This window comes from Neovison vison, chromosome 7 (genome assembly GCF_020171115.1).
Source record: "Neovison vison isolate M4711 chromosome 7, ASM_NN_V1, whole genome shotgun sequence".
Classification (NCBI taxonomy): Eukaryota; Metazoa; Chordata; class Mammalia; order Carnivora; family Mustelidae; genus Neogale; species Neogale vison.
The window spans coordinates 12,283,916-12,305,436 of record NC_058097.1 but is presented as its reverse complement, the minus strand read 5'-3'; the positions used below and the strand labels follow the sequence as shown (position 1 = coordinate 12,305,436).

Below are 21,521 nucleotides of genomic sequence, written 5' to 3'. Positions count from 1 at the left end.
AAACGTAAAATCAGATGGAAAGCTGGTGAAGCAACTCTCTGAGCACTCACTGAATGAAGTTCCTAGAAGGGCAGCAGCCCTTCCCTGCCACATACACTGATCAAGTTTCCGACGACAGCAGACATCAGAACAATATACAGCAAACTAATTCAAAAACAAATGGCAGATAAGAAGAAATGAAGTCAATATTGGGTGCTTACCCTCCTGCCCTGTTCCTCAGTGCGGTAGGCGTGTCTATACAAGCAAGAGAACACAGCTCCGGGAGGCATAAGTTCACTGGTTTCATTCCAACCATGGGTGTGGCAAAGACGAGATGCATCTCCCTGGCACTTGCGGTATAAGACAGGGTCCAGCCTATAAGGGTAAGAGTTAAAAGATATTCCTGAATTTTGTTCTTCAGGAACACACAGTGGTCAATTGGTCAAAGTCTGGGGATCTTGGTGCAGAAGCTTAAGTTCCACCTCAAGGAGGCCATGTTGGCTACGTAAGATGCACATTACAGCGGACTCAGCACTAACATGCCCTGGCTGAAGTGAGACCATGAGGCCTGGAGCTGTCACCAGGCGATTCACAACTCTTCACTCAATAAGGTTTCTCAAAGCATGAATGAAATTCAATCCTACCTGATAGACAAGATTCAATAAGATTCGGAAATGGCAAGATAAACAGAATCTCCCAACTCGACTTGCTTTCTAGTCAAACTGTTTCTTTCTTCTTCCCATGCCAAGTAAGTAAATTCTATTTTTAGTTTGCTTGAATATGCTTATTAACTTTAAAAAACGTTGACATTTAACTTTGAACTCTGGAGACAATGGATTAAGGCAATGAGCCTGCTGTTTCTCCAGATCAGACCAATGGATGCTTAATTCTATCCACATCATAATGTCAACTTTGGGGGACAGCTACTGAATGGTAGGAGAAATGCTAACACTTAATGAGTAGCTTTTAAGCCTATGAAGCAATTTGTGATCGTAGGTGAAAAAGTTACAGAAGAGGAATTAAGATGATTTTGATTAGAGCAATAATAACCTCAGTAAACCTTGTTATTTTGGTTTAGCTGGCCTGAGAAAGTACAGAGAAATACCCACACAGTTTTCTGTAGTCCTTTCCAGAGCTAATCTGAGGGAACAGAAATAAAATACATTGAATCTGGGGTGCCTGGGAGGCTCAGTCAGTTGAGCGTCTGACTCTTGGTTTCAGATTAAGTCATGATCTCAGGGTCATGAGATTGAGCCCCGATATTGGGCTCTGCGCTCAGCATGGAGTCTGCGTGAGATTTTCTCCCTCTTTCTCTGTCCCTCCCCCTGCCCATGTGTGCTCTCTCTCTCAAAATAAAAATAAATAAATAAAATCTTTAAAAAAAAATACGCTGAATCTTCTGAATCATCTCTTTCCACTGAAGTATGTGGGTAACATATTCAATCACCAGGCAACTACACTGGCTAAAGCTGAATCAGGAAGTAGCTGAGCTCCCATGGGAACAGGAGGGACAGCCAGCTTCCCAAGTGGCTCTGTACCAGCTACTCTTTGGGTGGAAGACAAACTAGAACATGTAAAGAGGAAGGCAGTGAAGCCATTAAGTTATACTGATTCTGACTGTAACATAAATTCTTCTCCTAGTTGATCCCCACCCCACCTTTTTTTGGATAACAGTATGAGAAAAGAAGAGAATTAGAGAATCAAGTTGTCACTCACTGATAAGAGCTTCTTAAGATAGAAATTCAACAACTTTGAATAGAGAAATAAAAGTAAATTCCCATATCTAGTACAAATCAATAAAAATTAAAATGCACTATTATCTGCTTAGAGACCTATCTGAAGATGCTTCCGCTGCCCCACAGATGCCCAAGTTCTTTGAGGATGGATGTCTGTGCTATCAGAAACATCTGACTCTGATTTCCAAAGTTGTAGTAAATGGGGACACATGGGGCAGACCTGCAAGGGCTGCCTCAGCTTTTAGATACTATTCTGGAAGCAAGAAGAAAGATATTATTCTTCAGAGAACTGGAACGTGTCAGCACCCCAGAACTTAAGCAAAACATATTCTTACTAATTATTTCAAACCAGAGAGGAGGATCCTGACTAAACGGGAGAACAGGATAAGGCTTACACTTGACTTTGGCTTCAAAATACTCACTTCCAATCTCGAGAGATAAAATACTGCAGTTCTAATAGACGGTGCTCACAATCTTCCACCATTTTCTCTGTGTATAAGTGTTCCATTAGGCACGAGAGGATCCTGGGCATAAAACAGGGATGAAATTTTAAGAACAGGATTGGAACTCTCACACCACTATTTCCTTGGTCTGTAGAAAAAGCCCTTGAGCTATTTTTGAGGGCACTCAGGGATTTACTTCTTGGAGAATAACTCAAATTGACTTAGCCTGTTAGTGACTGTGCCTTCGCTCAACTTCAGGGCCACTCAGCACCTGGGACTCGGCTTGCATAAGATCAGCACGCAGTTGCTGTAACTGTTTATTAGGAAAATTTTCCAACACACACAAAAGTAAAGTATCCTAAGAGCCCCTTTCCCTTCCCATAGCTTTATCAACCTATGGCCAAGTTTGTTTTCATTCTACACACTCCCCCTTGCTGATATTTTGAAGAAAATCGCAGATACCATATCATTTTATTAATAAATTCTTGAGCGTGTTTCTCTATAAGGACATAATACCATAATCTACCAGAAGAAATTAATTTTAAAAACCCTTAATGTTATGTAATATCCTATTAGTTTTCAAATTCTTTTTGCAATTATTTGGTGGTGCTTTTTTATGTTCAAACCACGACCCAGAAAAGGCACACACACTGCATTTGATTGATAGCATCTTCAAATGATTTTCAGCTGTAGCAGTTCTCCCCACTTCCCTCCCTCACCCCTGACCCCTCATGCTTGATGCAATTATTTTTATATTGGTAAATACTCTTAATTAGTCTTCACTGTGTTTGTCTATCTCCTCCAACTGCACAAAAGCTTTAAAGAAGGATATCTTTTTTTAATCCCCTGCCACAGCCTCAACAGCAGGAGTCTGTGCACAGCAGTGTGATGACAAACATCAACTGTATTCATTTTCTTGCCGGGTATTGCTGGCTGTGGGCTACAAAGGTTTCTGCAGAGCGGGAAACCTGCTCTTTACTTGCAACCTGGTCTTAAGAGCTGTTTTCGCATCATATGGAATAAAACTACTACATGAGATTCAAATACTGTATTATAGCATTTTATAGCTTTCCTGGATGCAACTTCGGAGTTCCCTTTGTCCATGATTACGTCCTCCAACCACAACACAACCACATTATTTCAACTATAATAAATGAATTTCTAACAATTATCAATTATACAATATATGTAACAAGTCACTATACAAACATGATGAAAGTATAGAGACAAAGTATGTGTCATTTTACCCTGGGTGTTTCTCTCTTTTGTTTTTTATTTGATCATTAAACAGAATTATTCAGTGGCCTAAGGTACAGGCCCATACACACTCAGTCACAGTCAATAAACATCATCACAATGCCGGGTCTAGTATCTACGTCATGCAGGAGGCAGAGTGGAAGTCTCAATTCCAATACTGGTTATAACAAAAGTTGCTATGTGTTTCTGTTTAACACAATTTTAGTTAAGATGTTAAAACCATCCAAAAATCATTTAAAGGAATGTTCTCAATAATACACTGCCAAATAAAATACCCCAAATAAGACAACCTACATTGGGTCTCCCGATCTTATGTGTTTGCAGGCTGTCTGTATCACAGATTCACAAGCTTCATTCAGAGCTCTATCAATGCGGTAATCTGCGCCAGGGTCAGTCTCCTGAATCAGTGTTTGCAGCTGGATTAAAAAAAAAAAAAATTAAGAAAGAAGAAAGTCACTTACTCATCAGGGAAGAGCAAAGTCATTTCTTCACACAGTTACTAGGTCTGGTACATCACAGTGGACTTTTAACAAGGTATTACACTTGTCACCAGCTAAGCTCAACAGCTCGCCCCAAATACCTTCCACTGGTTTCTCTGTCTCCAGTGCAAGTTTTTCTGTATTAGCCATGGTGGGGATTGCTTGCCTACCTGTCTGGATTATCCCTGGGCATTTGCAATGTAAAAGGTCTTTGCAATATAAAGTCTGCCTTTTCCTTCCTGTCTGCCTGCTTGTTAAATCAGATTGCTAAATTTGACATTCATGGCCAAGCCAGAATTGAGTGGAGAAGGGTAAATAGGAGACATTTCTAGTCAGATACCTAATTTGGTCATAAGAATCTAGAATTTGAATCTTGCTGCCAATACACTGGCATTAAGACAAGCACGCTCCATGTTATTAAAAACAGAGGAGGGATTTGATTTAACTTGCAAGAAATATCAATTGCAAAAAACAAGAATACAATACTTATAACTCCCATTTTTCCCAAATTATCTTTTATACAACTAAGAGGTAAACCACAGCTTGCTTGTTAAACATATCCCCCCAAAATACTTGTCATTATGCAGTTGAAAATCAGGGTATTTTCTTTAACATTTACTTCTGCCTGGTCCATTCTTCATTATGGAATAAAGTGAAAGCATGAGAAGACGTGCCTCTACTTCTTTTTTCCTGTCTTTGAGGAGACAGCAGTTGGGGCACAGAGGAAAAAGCTCTAAATTAAGATCAGAAGACCTGAGTTTTTTGTTTTTTTTAAAAGATTTTATTTATTTATTTGAGAGAGAGTACAAGCAGGGGGGCTGCAGAGGAAGAGGGAGCAGCAGGCTCCCCACTGAGCAGGGAGCTGGATATGGGCTCGATCCCAGGACCCACGGATCATGACCTGAGCTAAAGGAAGCCGCTTAACTAACTGAGCCACCCAGGCGGCCCCCTGAGTTCTATTAATAGTTCTGGCTCTGCCAGACATTAGCTCTGAGAGCACCGGCATGATTAACCTCCAGTTGCAGTTTCTTGAACTGAACAGGATTATAAGAAAGAGTAATATATAGGAGAAGGTTGTATAAACAGCAAAGCATTCTATGTATGTAAAAGACCATTATTAGTACAGATGGATAGCAGATGGTGTTTTGGGGTGGGAATCTTAAATAACAGAAAGCAAAATTGGAAACTATAATCCTTCTGGTTTGGGTTCCTTTTTTTTCCAAGTTAAAGAATTGGAACCCTTTTCGTGTCACAGATGTAGCCTCTGGAGGAGAGCCTTCTATGATCCTCATTCATGTGACCGATACAATCCCACAGGGGCTCATATGAAAGCAATGACCCCATCGCACACTGATCAGAGAACACACATCAAAAGGAAATGACAAAAGAAAATCTCAATTCTCTCTATCCTAAAATCAACAATCAAGAAGAGAGAAATAGAAAAGATTTCCAGTATTCTGGGATGGAAGTTATTTATACCAATTCTTGATAGCAATTTGGAGAAGCTACAAAATGCTATGGTTATTTGATAGATTACTACCAGTTTTAGTAAAGATGGTTGCTGACAAAGGCAAAAATATTTACATCATCTTCTGAGGGAAGTTGTAAGTATCATGGGAATCTGGAAGTCTCTGCAAGAAGTGTATGTTAAATATCTACAACTGACAGGCAAACCTTGAGAATTCACAATGAGTGCAACAGACTGCAGCACCTAAAGGGAGACAATGAAAGCCCTACAGACGCTAATGCGCTAACAGCTCAAGGGATCATTGCCACTCTGGAATCCAGGGACAGCAGTGTAGGAAATAAACACTAAGAACATGAATTGCTACATGACTATATAATCATTCCAGCCCCTGACTGCTTAGGAAAAACCTGGGGAAATGCTTCTGAGAAACAATTAGTCTAAGAATACACTGCACAGTCATCTTTGGCCAAGGAGAAACTGGGCCCAGACGTGCTCACTCATAACTGAGGAGAATTTAGTAAGTTCATGATTATCGTACATTTGGAAAAGTGTCTACTCATTAAGATAAAAATTATCGACGTTTCACAGTTTACTACTTGTTGAGAGATCACTGAGTCAAAGCATCACCAAGCAGGAACGGGGAAAATTAGAGGCCAACCATAGACACGCAAGGAAGCTTACTCTATCAAGGAAGAGAACTTTGAAAAAGAGAAGTTATTTCAAAAAACTCTTCCAATTGATTGAGGATGGATAACGTAGGAGAAGACGACTGAGGAAAATATTCTCCCTTCGGATCATTTACTCCTTCAGTATGGGTGAGCAAAGACTAAAAATCATGGGTTCATTATAATCAAAATACAGTGTTTATTTCCCACTTAGCTAAACTTGATGTGGGCAAAACCACATACTTCATTATTTGAGACTATCCTCTAGGTTTGGAACCACTTTTCTTCTAGGCACAAAGCATGAGACCGGCATCCTTATTTATCTTTCAAGTTGACTCACTAGTTCTTTATAACAAACTAAATTATAAAAAGCCCTGGAGGTAAATGCCGTGAAATAAAGTTAAACCAATTTCTCTTCTTTTTTTCTGTACACCTTGGTACAAGTGTAGCCTCAGTAAAAAGAGTTTTATTCCTGACCACTTCCCTCTCTTTTATATGCTGCATTAAGAATGAGATGCAAATATGGGCTATTCTGATACATACTTGGTCTGAGGCCCAGGCACACATATTGTTGTAGAGGTTTCCTAGGACAATCACCAGCAAGGACTGCTCCTGAAGAAATACACTGTGCCAACTGAAGCCACAGTGGATTCCAGAAGCCCCCCTTCTAGCTGGGTTTGGGATTTTGGAGAAGAGTCTATAAATTTTTCTACTTTTTCCATCACAGGATGTACAATTTACTGTATACTCTGGCTCAGGGTGAGTAAATGGAGCTAAGGTGAAATTTTACTCTACATCAAAATTCTATGAGAATTTTGTTTCAGACTGTAAAATTCTGATTTTTCTAAAATACTTGATTTTTAATAAAAATGCCAACAAAAAGACCAACTGAATTACGGTTTTCTAAACTTTCACTGGGTAAAGAACCTCAACTCCCTACTGTAGGATACGAAACTAAATGCTATCTTTTGTGCATCGTAAGGGATGTATGGGATACACTGTACAGGGTACCACTGTTGCATTTGGTACTGAGAACTGTTCAAAGACTCTTATTAGTAAAAAGTAATAAATATGGACTATGGTAATGAAACAGATGCACTGCATCTATAGTATTTTATTAACTTTATATTATATCCCTGATCTGTAGTTACTCAACTGTTCGTGAACTCTGGAGCAAGAATAATTTTATCTTTAAAAAAAAAAGAAAAGGGGTGCCTGGGTGGCTCAGTGGGTTAAAGCCTCTGCCTTCAGATCAGGTCATGATCACAGGGTCCCGGGATCGAGCCCCACATCCGGCTCTCCGCTCGGTGGGGAGCCTGTTTCCTCCTCTCTCTTTGCCTGCCTCTCTGCCTACTTATGATCTCTGTCTGTCAAATAAATAAATAAAATCTTAAAAAAAAAAAAAGAAAGAAAAGAAAAAATAAAAAAAAAGGAAAAATAGAAAAAAAAATTAACTTTATCTTCTCAAGAAGTACACTAGTTTTTTCCAAATATCTTTATAGAACTGATGGTAGTTTGGGGACAGAGAAAGAAAGGCCCTTCCATGCACAGTTGCCTTACTAACAAGAAAAATGGTGTGGTTTTTGAAAATGACATGCTCTCTTGATCCTTCAGGCCAGGAATTCATGATATGTTGCATATCAGTAATAAAAACAAACTCTTAGGGGTGCCTGGGTGGCTCAGTGGGTTAAGCTGCTGCCTTCGGCTCAGGTCATGATCTCAGGGTCCTGGGATCGAGTCCCGCATCAGGCTCTCTGCTCAGCAGGGAGCCTGCTTCCATCTCTCTCTCTCTCTCTGCCTGCCTCTCCATCTACTTGTGATCTCTATCAAATAAATAAATAAAATCTTAAAAAAAAAAAACAACTCTTAGAAAATTTCAATTGTTACTGCTCTCTCTCAGCTTCAACTCAATCGCACCTATAGAGACAGGCAAATCCTCTTTTGGTGGAGGACGTTTTCTGATTTACCAGAATCTGGTTTGCCTTGGTTCTGAATTTAGAAATTCCATCTGGCAAGCTACCCTCTCCTTTAAAAACTGCAGCAGACAATGCATTTTATCTATTTCTTTATGTATATAGCCCCATTTATTGTTTATGAACCAAACTTCTCCTCTGTAATCAATTCCACGTTCTTATTAAGATATGCCAGAACAATATTCTGTATCTGGTTCTTAGTACCCGATGTTCATGTGATGTCACAAATGATCCAGATAAAGGAAGCTGGGACTGTCAGAAAGAGGCTCCTCACCTGACAGAATGTAACATACAAAAGGGCAGTAGAGAATTTTTCCTTACCGCCTGCTGGCAGTTCATTCCAAGGTTCCCTTTTTCCCCACGAACTACTTTCATCAGACAATGCAGAGTTCGCCCTTTTCGATGTAATCCAGAACAGTGGTGTTCAATCTCCCCCCGACAGCTCAGGATGATCTCAGGGCTCAAAGAAAAGTCTTCCATCAACATGCGCCGGTAATCTAACATCTCCCCCTGGCACTCGCTGCTCACCTGGCGCCCTAAGTTAGGAGTGAAGTCACAACATTATGGATGGTGAGCATTACAATCAGGTATCACTGCAGAGAAAAGCACACGTTCTACTTTAGAATATAATATACCAGTCATGCCATCATCTAGACTGAAAAGCTCAGAATACAGAAAGAGCTTCATTGGCATAAAATGAGTTTAAGACTCCAGAGACTAGGGTTTATCTTGACAGTGTTTTGCATTATATAGGTTTTATACTACTAAACTAAAACTGCAAATGCTTTGCCAATGGGAGTCTTATCAATAAGATAATTATGGGGGTAACAATGAAAGACAAGAACAATCCCTAGTGGCCTACAGAATTAAAAGCCTGTGAAAATGACCACATTTCAAACATTCACTATAGCCTCCCCAGCCTCCTTCCTTGAGCTAAAAATGCCAACTGGGAAAATTAAGAAAATTAAAAACAACAACAACAACAACAAAAACCCCCAACTTTACCAAGGTATAATTAACATTAAAAAAGGCTGTATTTTCAAAGCATACAACTGAAGAGGTATGACATGTGTGTGTTGTTGAAGCCATCACTACAATCAAGATACTGAACATATCCATTAACTTCAGAATTTTCTCGTGGTCCTTGAGACTCTCTCCCTCCCTCTCTCCCCCAGACCCCTCCTACAGCAAAAAATGAGCTGCTTTCTGTGACTACAGATTAGTTTACCAGTTTCCACTTTTTAGAAGTTGATATAGACACAGTCATAGAGTATGCACTTTTTTGGTCTAACTTCTTCCACTCAGCATAACTATTTTTAAGTTCATCCATGTATTATCAATTCTTCCTTTTTATTGCCAAGTAATATGATTCCATTATGTGGATATACTGCCATGTGCTTATCCCTTCAACTGTTGATGGACATTTGGATCATTTCCAGTTTTGGGCTATTACAAATAAAGCTGTTCTGGGTATTCAGGTATAAGAGTTTATATGCATACATGCTTTTGTATCTCTTAGGTAAATACAGTTGAGTCATATGGTAGGTGATATATTTAACTTTTAAGAAACTGGCAAACTATTTTCCAAAATGATTGTACTACTTTTAAATTCCCATCAGTAGTGTTCAATAGTCCAGTTCTTCCATACCCTTATCAACACTTAGTAAGGTCAGTCTTTTTAACATTAGCAATCTGTGTAACTTTTCTGAATTATCTGCATGTAGCCTTTAGCCATGTATTTACTGAGTCTTTCTTTTCTTGTTAATTTACAATTTAAGAACATTTTTTTAAACACCCAAATTAGATGGTATTATGTATACTGTCTTATAATATTCTTTTGTAAGTTAATAAACTCTACCTTTCATTTTAGGACCATTTTATCTAATATCCAGACCATAGTCAACATTCTCCAATTGTCTCTATAATATCCTTTGATATTCAATTCAAGACCATGCACTGTCCCTGGGTGCTACTCCACCACTTTCAAGGTTAGGAGTTTTTCCCCACTATCCAGGTATGGAAAAAAAAAAATTCATCAAAAGCTCAGAGTTTTAACGTCCCGGGACATTTCATCTTCACAGCTTGTAGCCAATATTACAAAAGACAGCCCCTATCTTCTATACAGCCATCTTGGCTCTTTTGTCAGGGGCTGACTTTCAGACTCAAAAATTTCTAGTTTCTTTTTAAGATTTTATTTATTTATCCGACAGAGATCACAAGTAGGCAGAGAGGTGGTGGGGGGGGGGAAGCAGGCTCCCCACTGAGCAGAGAGCCTGATGTGGGGCTTGATCCCAGCATTCTGGGATCATGACCTGAGCCAAAGGCAGAAGCTTTAACCCACTAAGCCACCCAGGTGCCCCCAAATTTCTAGTTCCTTAATATCATTAGTGTTATAACAATAATGGTACCTATCATTTATTGAATGCTAAGTGCTATTCCAAAAAACCTCATTTAATTTTCATAAACAAATAAATAAATCCTCACCATAAATATTAGTTTTGTTTTATAGATAAGAAAAATGAGTTTGAGGAGAGATTAAGAAATGTAAACAATGGCCACCCAGCCAGTTAATTTGATGATAGTGCCATTAATTTAAAGCTATGTCTCCGACCCAAAGCTTGTATGTTAAATCATTATGCTACCCTGACTCTCCTAAAAATGTTGACCATGCATTTTAAAAAATTAAAATCATTGGGTTTGAGAAATCTACCTTCCTTAAAAGGGTGGGGGCACCTGAGTGGCTCAGTCGATTAAGTGTCCGCCTTTGGCTCAGGTCATGATCCTGAAATCCCAGGACTGAACCCCATGTTGGGCTTCCTGCTCTGCAGGGAGTCCGCTTCTCTCTTGGCTTCTTCCCCTGCTCCTTTTCTCTCTCTGTCTTTTTTGCTCACTCTCCCTCTCTCAAATAAAGACATAGAAAAAAAAAAATTGGAGATTGTTGAGCTAAAAGAAAGAGCCTTCAAAAAGGCTTCAGGACACCAAGCCTTTAGTTCTTGGAGTTATGCTTACAAAGAAAGGTTTCTGAGTTGCAAGGCACAGGTGCACTCAAAACAGCAAATGCAGGAAGAAAATAACATTTACAGGTACAAGAGACTTTAGGACGTGAATCCAAAAAAAACTGAAAAAGATAAAGAGAAATGAACTCTTACCTCTATGCACGGCTGACTCCAAACACATGAGAAGGTAGGAGAGCCTGGCTTCCCGGGACCGCGGAAGGTTTTCCACATTACACCGGTATTTCTTCAGGTCACTCTTACAGGATTTGGCCAACGAATAACTGACTTTATAATCCTGGGCAATAAGCTTTTGGCGGGTCGTCAGCGCTTCTCGACACTGAATAAAGAGGGCAACAACAGAGTGTAATACCACTCAGGTGGCTCTGCTGTTCACAGGAACCTCTAGGGCCAGCAGAGGCTCATGGCCAAGTACATGTCAACAACTGCAACTGTCATCAAAAAGCCTACCTTTGAATTTGGTTAGCCTCCAATCCAGTGTGCGAAACTAGTGTGGAGGTAGGGATGCATGGATGGGGAAGGCCTGGATTCCCACCCTGAGTCGCCGGTGGTTGCTGCAGTAGCAGAGCAGCTGTCCTACACACCCGAGTCCTTGGTGGGATCTAATACAGTGACTTCACCAAGCCCTCTTCCTTTTACACAGTGTCCCTCAAGTCAAGCTCACACAAATCAAAATGGCAGCTGACATAACATTCTTATGTTATGCTGCTACATTCTGTGCTTTTAAAATAGAATTATTCAATAGTAAATGATAGAAACAACTGAAACACTTCTTCAGATGTACGGGAAAGCAAAAGGCAGGAGAGGAAAACCAAGAATAATTTTCTTTTTAAAAGTCATAAAAGATTCTTGCATTCATCCAGGGACAGAGGACTAATAGTAATAAGAATGCTTGATGAAACAGCTGCTGAAAAATTAAATAGGTAACTACCTGTAAAGCACATTGGTTTGGTTAGCCTGAGCTTCCTGAGTATGAAGGGCTGGCTTTAGTGTGACTATGATACAAAATTCTCTAATTTTACTCCCCACGTTGATTCCCAATGGGCTTCCCAATGTCCAGATATTACAAAGCTTCATTTTCTTGGCTTAAGCGAAATGTGCTTTGGTTCTCTACTAAAAGCCAAAGGTCTTGTCTCTGAAAAGGGTAAGCTTTATCAGCCATTTCATACTCTGATACGAACTTGTAAGACTATTGTTTGAGAGGATTTAAGAGAACTTTAAAGAAATGAATAAAATATTGGTTTGTTTCAAAGTAATACTTACCTTCTCACTCATGGATTCTTCAAACTTATGGTTAAAGAGGCATTTGTACACTCTGCCTTCACCAGCTTGCGTCTGTAAGATGAACACACACATGATCATGTGGATGACGACAATTAGCTAAGTAGTTTGGGGCACTATCCACGATCCTATAAAGAACTTTCTTTAAATTATTATAAACGTGAGTACCTTTGAACAAATGGCTCAGCCATTTACAACATTTAGTAGCCTTTGGTAGAAAACAGTATTGCAGACAGATGAAAAAAATTTTCCCATGATGCTTGGCTATTGTCATTTGTTCTCAGATACACTGTTACTTAGGGAACCAAGAGAAGTGTCGGTGAGTCTTTTCTTACGACTTGATGCTGGAGTCCATAAAACTCATAACCAGTGGCTCTGACAGTTAAAGCTGCTAATAATTCAAGAGCAGAGGATAGGAGTACACGCAAGTTACTCTCAGCTCTTTGTTCTAAGGATGGAGATAAGCGTTAGCAAGTCTTCTGTAAGGTCTGGAGATAGTAATCAAGGATTTAGTTTTATAAGTTAGCCACCTGCTGTTTTGTTCATCTTAGCCAAAAAGATGTAGCATGCAATACGGCAGTTTTAGCCATGGAATAGGTGTGACTAGGATTCCCCAGTAAAATGGGATTCTAGTATATAAATAACATAGACTTCCAAGATCTAAAATTGAAAAGTGAGATAAAGTAGAAAAAATAATGTGTGGAGACTGTCGGAAGCCAACTGTTAACTAGATGTTAAATCATCAAGGCTGAACATCTAACATCGTTCTCTGTTATCCTGGGAACAACTCCGCCTTCCATTTCACTGCCTTATCTACACAGGAGAGTGTGCTGGTTTATTTCACTTTGGACTAGGGTATTAAAAACATTTTAAAGGAGAAGAAGAGCTTCTGAGCTGACTCACGTTTTCACAAAAACGCTCCCGATCATCTCGGCAAGCAAAATATAAATGCCGGTCTAGATGAAAGTCATCTGAGGACAGCTCAGCCACCCGCAGAATGGCTTTCTTGCAGAGTTCAGAGACTTGAATCTTGGGATCTCTCTCTTCTGCTTCTTTCACCAGGCCCTTTTCCAAACATGATACCACCTCACCTTGTGAATGTGCATCCTAAAATAGCAAGGGTAGTAATATTGTAAAACTCTCACCACAATGAGTTTCAATTAAACATCATTTGTTTAAAAAAACAACCACCACCACCTCAATTCAATATATAGTTGGCTTATTGGCACTCTGCTGAGAAAGGAGGTGGGAACCAACCACACTGTGGCAGTTACAGAAAATGCCCTCAACACTCTTCTTTAGAACAGATACTTGCAATGCAACAAATGGAAAGAGAGGTCCTGGGAGATTTAAGTATAGTTTAGTTAGCACTAGAAATAGAAACCTGAATTCTTTATGTTTAAAATGTCAGAAAAATTCTAAGAATTTACATCAGCCCAATGCTCTGATCATGGTTCATATCAATACTGAATTAACACTGCAGAAATCTCTGTAAATTAACCTCAAAGGCTGAGAGGTATTTCCCCAATAATGCTTCTAGTCATGTGAAAACAAAACAAACCCACCACAAAATCCATTGAGAAAAGATGTTACAGAGATGTCTTTCTCATTTTTCTACTCTATGCTGTCCACAAAGACCCCTATATGTACAATTTGTAGCGTAATACTCGCTTTGATGTTAGATTTATCTTAATACGATTTAATGAGATTACCACCTTTCATACAAACTGAGTTTGAGAGCTTTCTTGAAACCATCCAATTATCTTTAATTGTACATTGCATCAGCCCCATAGCAACCACAAGCATTCATTCACTCAAAATATGAGAAATTTCCCCTAAATATTTCTACTCAAGAGTCCCAATCTGCTCTACTCAGAAGACATGCTTTAAACACTTGAAAGCTGTAACTATAAATACAGCAAACCAAAGCAGCCAGAAGTATATGCGATCTCTTATTTACGCACACACCATCTTGTTTTGGTAAAATACTGTGTCTATGAAATCATCTGTAGGTAATAAAAAGAGTCCCAAAACCAGGCAGGGAAGCACCTACTTGAAGCAAAAATTCAACAATAACAAAAGTTGTATGTAGTTTTTCCCCTAAGCTTTGTTTAATGCATTTTGTTTGATAGCACATTAATTTCTAAGTATTTCCATGAAAACGTCCATGTTCTCTCCTCTGATACCTGTGGAAAGGGGTGAGAGCTGCGGTATCTCTTGCGCAGAGGAGTCAACACAGGCCTGAAGGAGTTTACCGACTCGTCTTGGGTTGCAGAAGGTAAGGTGCCTAGCTAACAGTCCATCATTTATTTTTCTAGACCTTGGGGTTCTAGAAAACTCCTAAAATTTGTATGTGGGTATTACACATTTTTCCTGAGGAGTGCTCACCGCTTTCATTAAATTTTCAAAAGGTGTGCTGACCCAAAAAAGATCAGGAAGCACACTCTACTAGCAGATTCTCATGCCCCCGTCCTCTATCTGCACCTGAACCTTGAGCACTAGTTGTATGATTCTATTCACTGCATTAAAAACCCGAGAGGACCAAAAAGACATTTTGGAGGGTAATTGTGAATAAGATAAACAAACTCTGAGGGACAAAGTGACAAAAAAGGTCAGAGAGAAGAGTCAACACAAACCCCAGAAATCCAGAATAAGGCTTAATTTTTCTTCCTAATTTATAAGCAACACTCAAGTTGTCTGAATATGGCCCACTTAAGCAAGGCCTATGCATTTTCACTTTCCAAAGGAAAAACAAACATGATAACATTTTGACAGAAACATTATCAGGCACTTACTATTTATGGCATACAAAAGATTATTATAAACATGAATTAGTTTATAAAACAACAAAACAATATCCAACACCAAGGTTTAGTAGCCCATGAAAACTCACTTGGACGGCTGCTAGCAATAAGTCTTAATCATATAAAAGGGGTTGAGGGGCGCCTGGGTGGCTCAGGGGATTAAAGCCTCTGCCTTCTGCTCAGGTCATGATCCTAGGGTCCTGGGATCGAGCCCCACATTGGGCTCTCTGCTCAGCAGGGAGCCTGCTTCCCCCACTTTCTCTCTCTGCCTGCCTCTCTGCCTACTTGTCATCTCTGTCTGTCAAATAAATAACTAAAATCTTAGGAAAAAATCATATAAAAGGGGTTGAAAATAATAAAACAATAATCTGACAGTCAACTCCCGATTCAGATTTAGCTGTTAGTCCTGGCACCACTTAATTTCCACTTAATGAGTCTAAGTGTTTCCCCGTATACTTAGGGTCTGTAACTGTTTTAAATGTGCCACCAGTAAGAATATCTATTTAGGGCTATTATATTTCTTAATGGTTCCACATGCTTCTTCTTGGATTTAAATAAAGGCAGCATCATCGTGGCTTGAGGTCCCTTAAGGAATCTGAAATTTAATTATAATTACAGCGCAAGTGCAGCACCACATACTGGTGCTGGGCCATACCATCATTTCCATTAGATGTTTTCCTTCATGCTAACTTTAGATATTTTTTCAAATAAATATCTTCAAGAATTCTTCTTGGTTCTCTCAAGTCTCTGAGTTCAGCCATTTTAGTTATGTAATTGAAACGTATGCAAATATTTGACAAGACTGTATGGCTAATTACTGAATAAGAATCAAAGCAAGGGAGGTAAACTACACACTGGCACAGCACCTAGAGGAAAATAAAATTACTTAGATTAAAAAAGGTTAAGTTACTGATACACTCACTGGCTTGACATAGGAATAACAAGTGATCCTATAAATGGACTTAAAAGGGACTTCTACTGTGGTGAAACAAATGTCTTTCTTAAAACTACAAAGTGTCCTGATCAGTTTTTAGCAATTTGATAGGTAATATCTTTTCTTCCCCATAAACCTTATCCTTTTTTGTTGTTATTGTTTAAGGAACAGAGAAAAATAACACTAATCCCAAAAGGGAAGAACTCAGTTTTCATCTCTGTTATAAACCACTCTCTAGTTCAGTATTTTTGGTGTCTTCTGTGATCTTTCTCACTACAGAAGGAGAGAAAAACTGTCTAAAATATTCAAAGTAGCCAGTTAAAAGCACGGAATGATAAGATTATAGAAGTACCAAGTGAAAAGTCTAAAAGTAGTAATGATGTAGGACATGTCCACAATTAAGTTCCGGTATTGGATTGCACATTGTACTTTTTCTTCAGATGATGTAAATCATTTACACTTTTACTTTTGAAGATCTGTCATTTTAACTGTATTTACTTAGAAAAAATGTTATTAATATATAGTCTTTGCTCTCAAATCTACATATATAAACATTTTGGAAAAAAAAAAAAACCACAATTTTGACACCATGACTCTTTTACATTCATCCAGAAGCAGGGTACAAACACATTAGCCATTACCCCCTCCTCTGACCTTTGGAAGAAGTCAGTTCAAAGCCAGTCACAGAGGAGTTTGCAAGCTTCAGTGCCAAATTTGAAATCAACAAGCAAGAAGTTGATTCTTTAATTTCCAGGATAATCTGCATATCTAAATAACTGGCCTCAGAGAAATAAACTATAGTTAGAAAAGCCAGTAAGGGCTGAGGACATGCCTCCCTCACTTTTAAACATGGCTGTAGCACCAAAATGGATTATATAGGAAGGAACATGTTTTTTCAAGAGTGCAAGCATGAAGCTATCTTACTGTCCCCAAAATACAAAAAGCCTTTGTGCTAGGATAGAGGCTTGGTATAAACAGAAATTCACCTGTAGCATAAGATAAACATGACAAAAATGTGCATTTTGTGGGGTGGGAGGGTAGGTGAGCCTAGTGGTGGGTATTAAGGAGGACACATATTACACGGAACACTGAGCATGGTGCATAAACAATGAAATCTTGGAACACTGAAAAAATAAAAATTTTTAAAAATGTGCATTTTGATGATCCACAGAAACCTTTTTCTTTTCTTTTCTTATTTTAACGAAGCTGGGCAGACAATCCTCACTGTCCAGTTCTTGGGCTCTAGTACTACTGTTTTCTGTGATTGTTTCTAGCACTAAACCTTAGTAACTCAAACACGCAGTTGAAAGCAGGTTTTGTACTGACAATTCAGATTGCGAGGGGGAAGCTAACCAGTGACTATCTTGGTGTCAAGAGGGAAAAACTACCACAGAAAGAGGTGAACTGTAATGGTCTACTCTACAGTGTGGACCACTAATCACAAATATATGGAGAAGTGTTATTATTGATTCCCAAAGAAAGGTGTTTGGAACACTTATGTGAAGCTTTTAAAAGGAGTGAGATACGGAACTGGACATGATCTCTAACATGCTAAATAAAGTCAGAAGAGCTTCCTGAATTATTAGGGTAGCTTAAGTGCTTTTGTGCCATTTCTAGAGTCTGCTGGAAAGGAAGAAATCTGCCTTCTTTATTAAAACTGGCCTGGGGCGCCTGGGTGGCTCAGTGGGTTAAGCTGCTGCCTTCGGCTCAGGTCATGCTCTCAGGGTCCTGGGATCGAGTCCCGCGTCGGGCTCTCTGCTCAGCAGGGAGCCTGCTTCCTTCTCTCTCTCTGCCTGCCTCTCCATCTACTTGTGATTTCTCTCTGTCAAATAAATAAATAAAATCTTAAAAAAAAAAAAATAAAAACAAAACTGGCCTTTCTTAAGCTGCCAAAAGCTCTATGCCAAGTTCACAGTGCTCTCAAAACTGACCCATAGGTACCCTGTGAAAGGGCCAGAGCCCTGTGCTGATATAAAGGAAAGGGTATTTGGTGACAGGGAGACAATAACCAGCACTAAAACCATCACCCAAACTGGTGTGTGCAGCTCTAGTATTCCGACACCATGCCCCTTACTCTCTGTCAGTGACAGAAGCCAGCAAACCACGGGGCAAGGAACAAATAGAGGGCAAAGAGACAAAGGATTTTATTTTCCATCATATTTCCTAAAGAGCAGATTAATGAGCAGTGGCAACTAATAGCTGAGGTCAGACATATGCCTCAGACCACCTCTCCCCCAGCATCTGTTACTTCTCAGGAGTTTCTTTCATTTTGCTGAGCCAACAGATTTAGAATAAACCTAGCCAAACCTCCATTGTGACCTTCTGGACAAGAGACTCACAAGAACAAAAATAAGACCAAACATAATTAAGACAGAAGTCGTCAACTAGGTATTTTCCTTTTTGTCTTTACTAAAACTAGTTCTTATAAGATAAAAATAGCAACAAATCACATTTATAGAGTATCTTACTTCTCACAAGCCAGAAGTACCTTCATATAACTTAAACTTTTCTAATATTTAAATCTTCTTTTATACCAATGTGTTTGGTAATTTTTTTATTGCAGCAAATAGGTACACGCAGAGAAAGGTTAGACAACTCCAGTCTCTGCTACTCCAACTACTTTGTCCACAAAACAACAAAATGCTCTGCTAGGGAACGCTATAGGTAACCAGCAACTGGCTTAGTATTTACTACTCTTGGCTGATGTTAATTCCTCTGCTTCCCCTTATAGTACTGAAACACTATAAAGAGATGAAATGCATTCACGGGTCAACTAGCCTTAGATCTTGCGGCTGACTGGACCTCCACTTTTAAGGCCACCTCCAGCCTAAATTTTTCCCATGCCAGGTATACAAAACTTTTCATTCGTCAAGTTCATAGGACCCCTTTGGTGAAGCCAGTATAAACAGAGTAGATACCTTTTCTCCAAGCCGAATGCTGCCACATTTCAGAATGTTGATATCATTTTTGCAGTCATCCATGAAGCCACAGATCAGACGGTAATCACTGAAAATGATGGCTGTCATCTTGGTGATATACTGGTGACACTGATACTCAGTGATGTTGCCTCGGTGATCCACCAAGCAGGAGACCAAGTAACCTTTCCCAACCGGTTCATCAGCACATTCTTTAATCTGCTCCAAAGAAAGTGGCTGTTTTACACAAGTGTTTTATTCTATCAAACGACTTTTTACAAAAGAGAATGTCTGCTATTCTCTTATTGATTTCCCATCTATATTTGGGAGAAAAAGAGGAAAGCACTTAGAAATACATTCATTATAAAGAAAATAGTGTCATGCCTACTCAGATTGTTGTGGGGTCTAGGAAATATCTGATTAATGTGTTTGGCAACAAATTTTTAGAATTTCAGCTTTACTGAGATAGAATTTTTTAAAAAAGCTTTTAACATCTATAGCTTCAGCTCTCCGGCTGCTAGAAGCTCAGCCGCCATCATGAACGACACAGTAACTATCCAGACCAGGAAGTTCATGACCAACAGACTACTTCAGCGCAAACAAATGGTTATTGATGTCCTTCATCCTGGAAATACAACAGTACCTAAGACAGAAATTCGGGAAAAACTAGCCAAAATGTACAAGACCACACCAGATGTCATATTTGTATTTGGATTCAGAACCCATTTTGGTGGTGGCAAGACAAATGGCTTTGGCATGATTTAGGATTCCTTGGATTATGCAAAGAAAAATGAACCCAAACATAGACTTGCAAGACATGGTCTGTATGAGAAGAAAAAGACCTCAAGAAAACAGCAAAAAGAATGCAAGAACAGAATGAAGAAAGTCAGGGGGACTGTGAAAGCCAATGCTGGTGCTGGCAAAAAGTGAGCTGGAGACTGGACAACAGAACGAGTAAAGATGCTGCAGTGGCTTTATCTGTGGTGATTGTGCAGATTTTTCATGAGAGGATTAATAAACTAAGAATGTTAAAAAAAAAAACCATCTATAGCTTCAGAATGGTTCTATTGAGAAGTCCCTTTATCCATGCAAAGAATACAATGGACAGTGAGGAGATTAATCTGGGAAACAGCTCTGGAAAACAGGTGCAGAACTGAAGTCTAGGGGCATGTCCCAAGCCAAGCTACACAGGACACTGTTAGTGTCAGGTAAACCTAATGGCTGAGAGAAGGCAGGCAGGAAAGCATAATATTACTTCTCGACATGATATTAATATGTTCTAAATTAACTGTGGATTTAGACATGTGTTTTTGAACTTAGTAGAATCCCAGCTTCACCACTGTGGTCTGGAACAGAAACATGTTTAAAATGATGCTCAGTGCAATCTGGAAGAAGTCTGAGAAAGGGGAGGCCACTGTAAGTCTAATTTGGGCGGTTTAGACACATGTTCTACTGGATCAAGCACAGCGTAATTCCACATGGTTTGGGTTCTGGCAAAGTGCATCCCAAACCACACGTGCGAATGAAGCCAATGAGCCAGAAAAAAAAAAAAAAAGCTGAAATTCAGGCACAAAAAAGTAAAATCTACTTAATGGGTTGTAAGCTTGAATTATAAAACAGGGAAGGTTGTTTGGAAAAATCCTACTGCATTTGAAGAAATTAAAAACAAACAAAAATGATAGTTTTGACGAGTAAGGGGCCCAAAGGTAAATGTTTATTTTTAATGTAAACAAGAAGAAAATGTTTTATTGGCTTTTTGAAACCAAGAGTAACCACTCTCTACTATCACACCACCTATCCTAAATACACACAGAAAGCAAGAACAATTACACTCTCCCTTTCCAAAAGGTGCCTGGTGAAGAATATACCACACACTCACTATCCTATAGCCCCCTCGGTCTCTTTACGTCCAGTCCTTGTATCAAATCCAAACCAAGTGAAACACTCAACTCAAGACAGAAAATGGTGTTTACTTTTCAAAGAAGCAAACTTGAGAATTTAAGAAAATAGTCTTGCTCTGGCTTCAAGAGGCAGCAGAGATCTTCCACAGTCAAGATGAATGCAACTCTTTCAACTTAACCTTGAGGGTTTTTTGTTTTTTGTTTTGAGACACCCAGAAAGAGGGTAATAAATGTATTTCCAGGAAAAGGCTTTTGTTTTGATTTTGAGCAAAATAGAGTTAAGTTTCACAAGTAAAAGGAGGACTAGCTGTTTGAAAAAATCTCAGCATTTGTAATTCAACCAAAGAAAAGCCTGTATAAGAACAAAGAGCTAGCAATAGAAGCCTGGGTTTTAAAACAGTCTGAGGGGTTTGAAGTGGCGGGGGGGGGTGGGAGGTTGGGGTACCAGGTGGTGGGTATTATAGAGGGCACGGCTTGCATGGAGCACTGGGTGTGGTGAAAAAATAATGAATACTGTTTTTCTGAAAATAAATAAATTGGGAAAAAAAAAACTTAGTGAAGTGCAAGCATTCTTACAGCTCTTATACTGGGCAATCAATAGTTTACATATCTGAAGAAAAATGAGGAGCACATTTTAAATTGGAGTCCCAATGAGAACATAATATATTTAGC

The 21,521-nt window shown here is 39.2% G+C and overlaps 1 protein-coding gene and 1 pseudogene across 2 annotated transcripts in view; one reads left to right on the top strand and one right to left on the bottom strand.

Moving 5' to 3' along the window:
* Window positions 1–21,521, bottom strand: part of GLG1 (golgi glycoprotein 1) — a 164,803-nt gene that overhangs the window by 23,450 nt on the left and 119,832 nt on the right. For both annotated transcript variants that reach the window (XM_044255738.1, XM_044255739.1), the window contains exons 4-11: window positions 18,952–19,167; window positions 13,199–13,402; window positions 12,278–12,349; window positions 11,150–11,333; window positions 8,322–8,536; window positions 3,710–3,831; window positions 2,138–2,239; window positions 201–354 (exon numbers count right to left, since the gene is read on the bottom strand). In XM_044255738.1, coding sequence (XP_044111673.1) covers window positions 201–354; window positions 2,138–2,239; window positions 3,710–3,831; window positions 8,322–8,536; window positions 11,150–11,333; window positions 12,278–12,349; window positions 13,199–13,402; window positions 18,952–19,167 — 1,269 coding nt within the window. The remainder of the gene's footprint in view (window positions 1–200; window positions 355–2,137; window positions 2,240–3,709; window positions 3,832–8,321; window positions 8,537–11,149; window positions 11,334–12,277; window positions 12,350–13,198; window positions 13,403–18,951; window positions 19,168–21,521) is intronic.
* On the top strand, window positions 19,486–19,989 carry LOC122911246 (annotated as a pseudogene).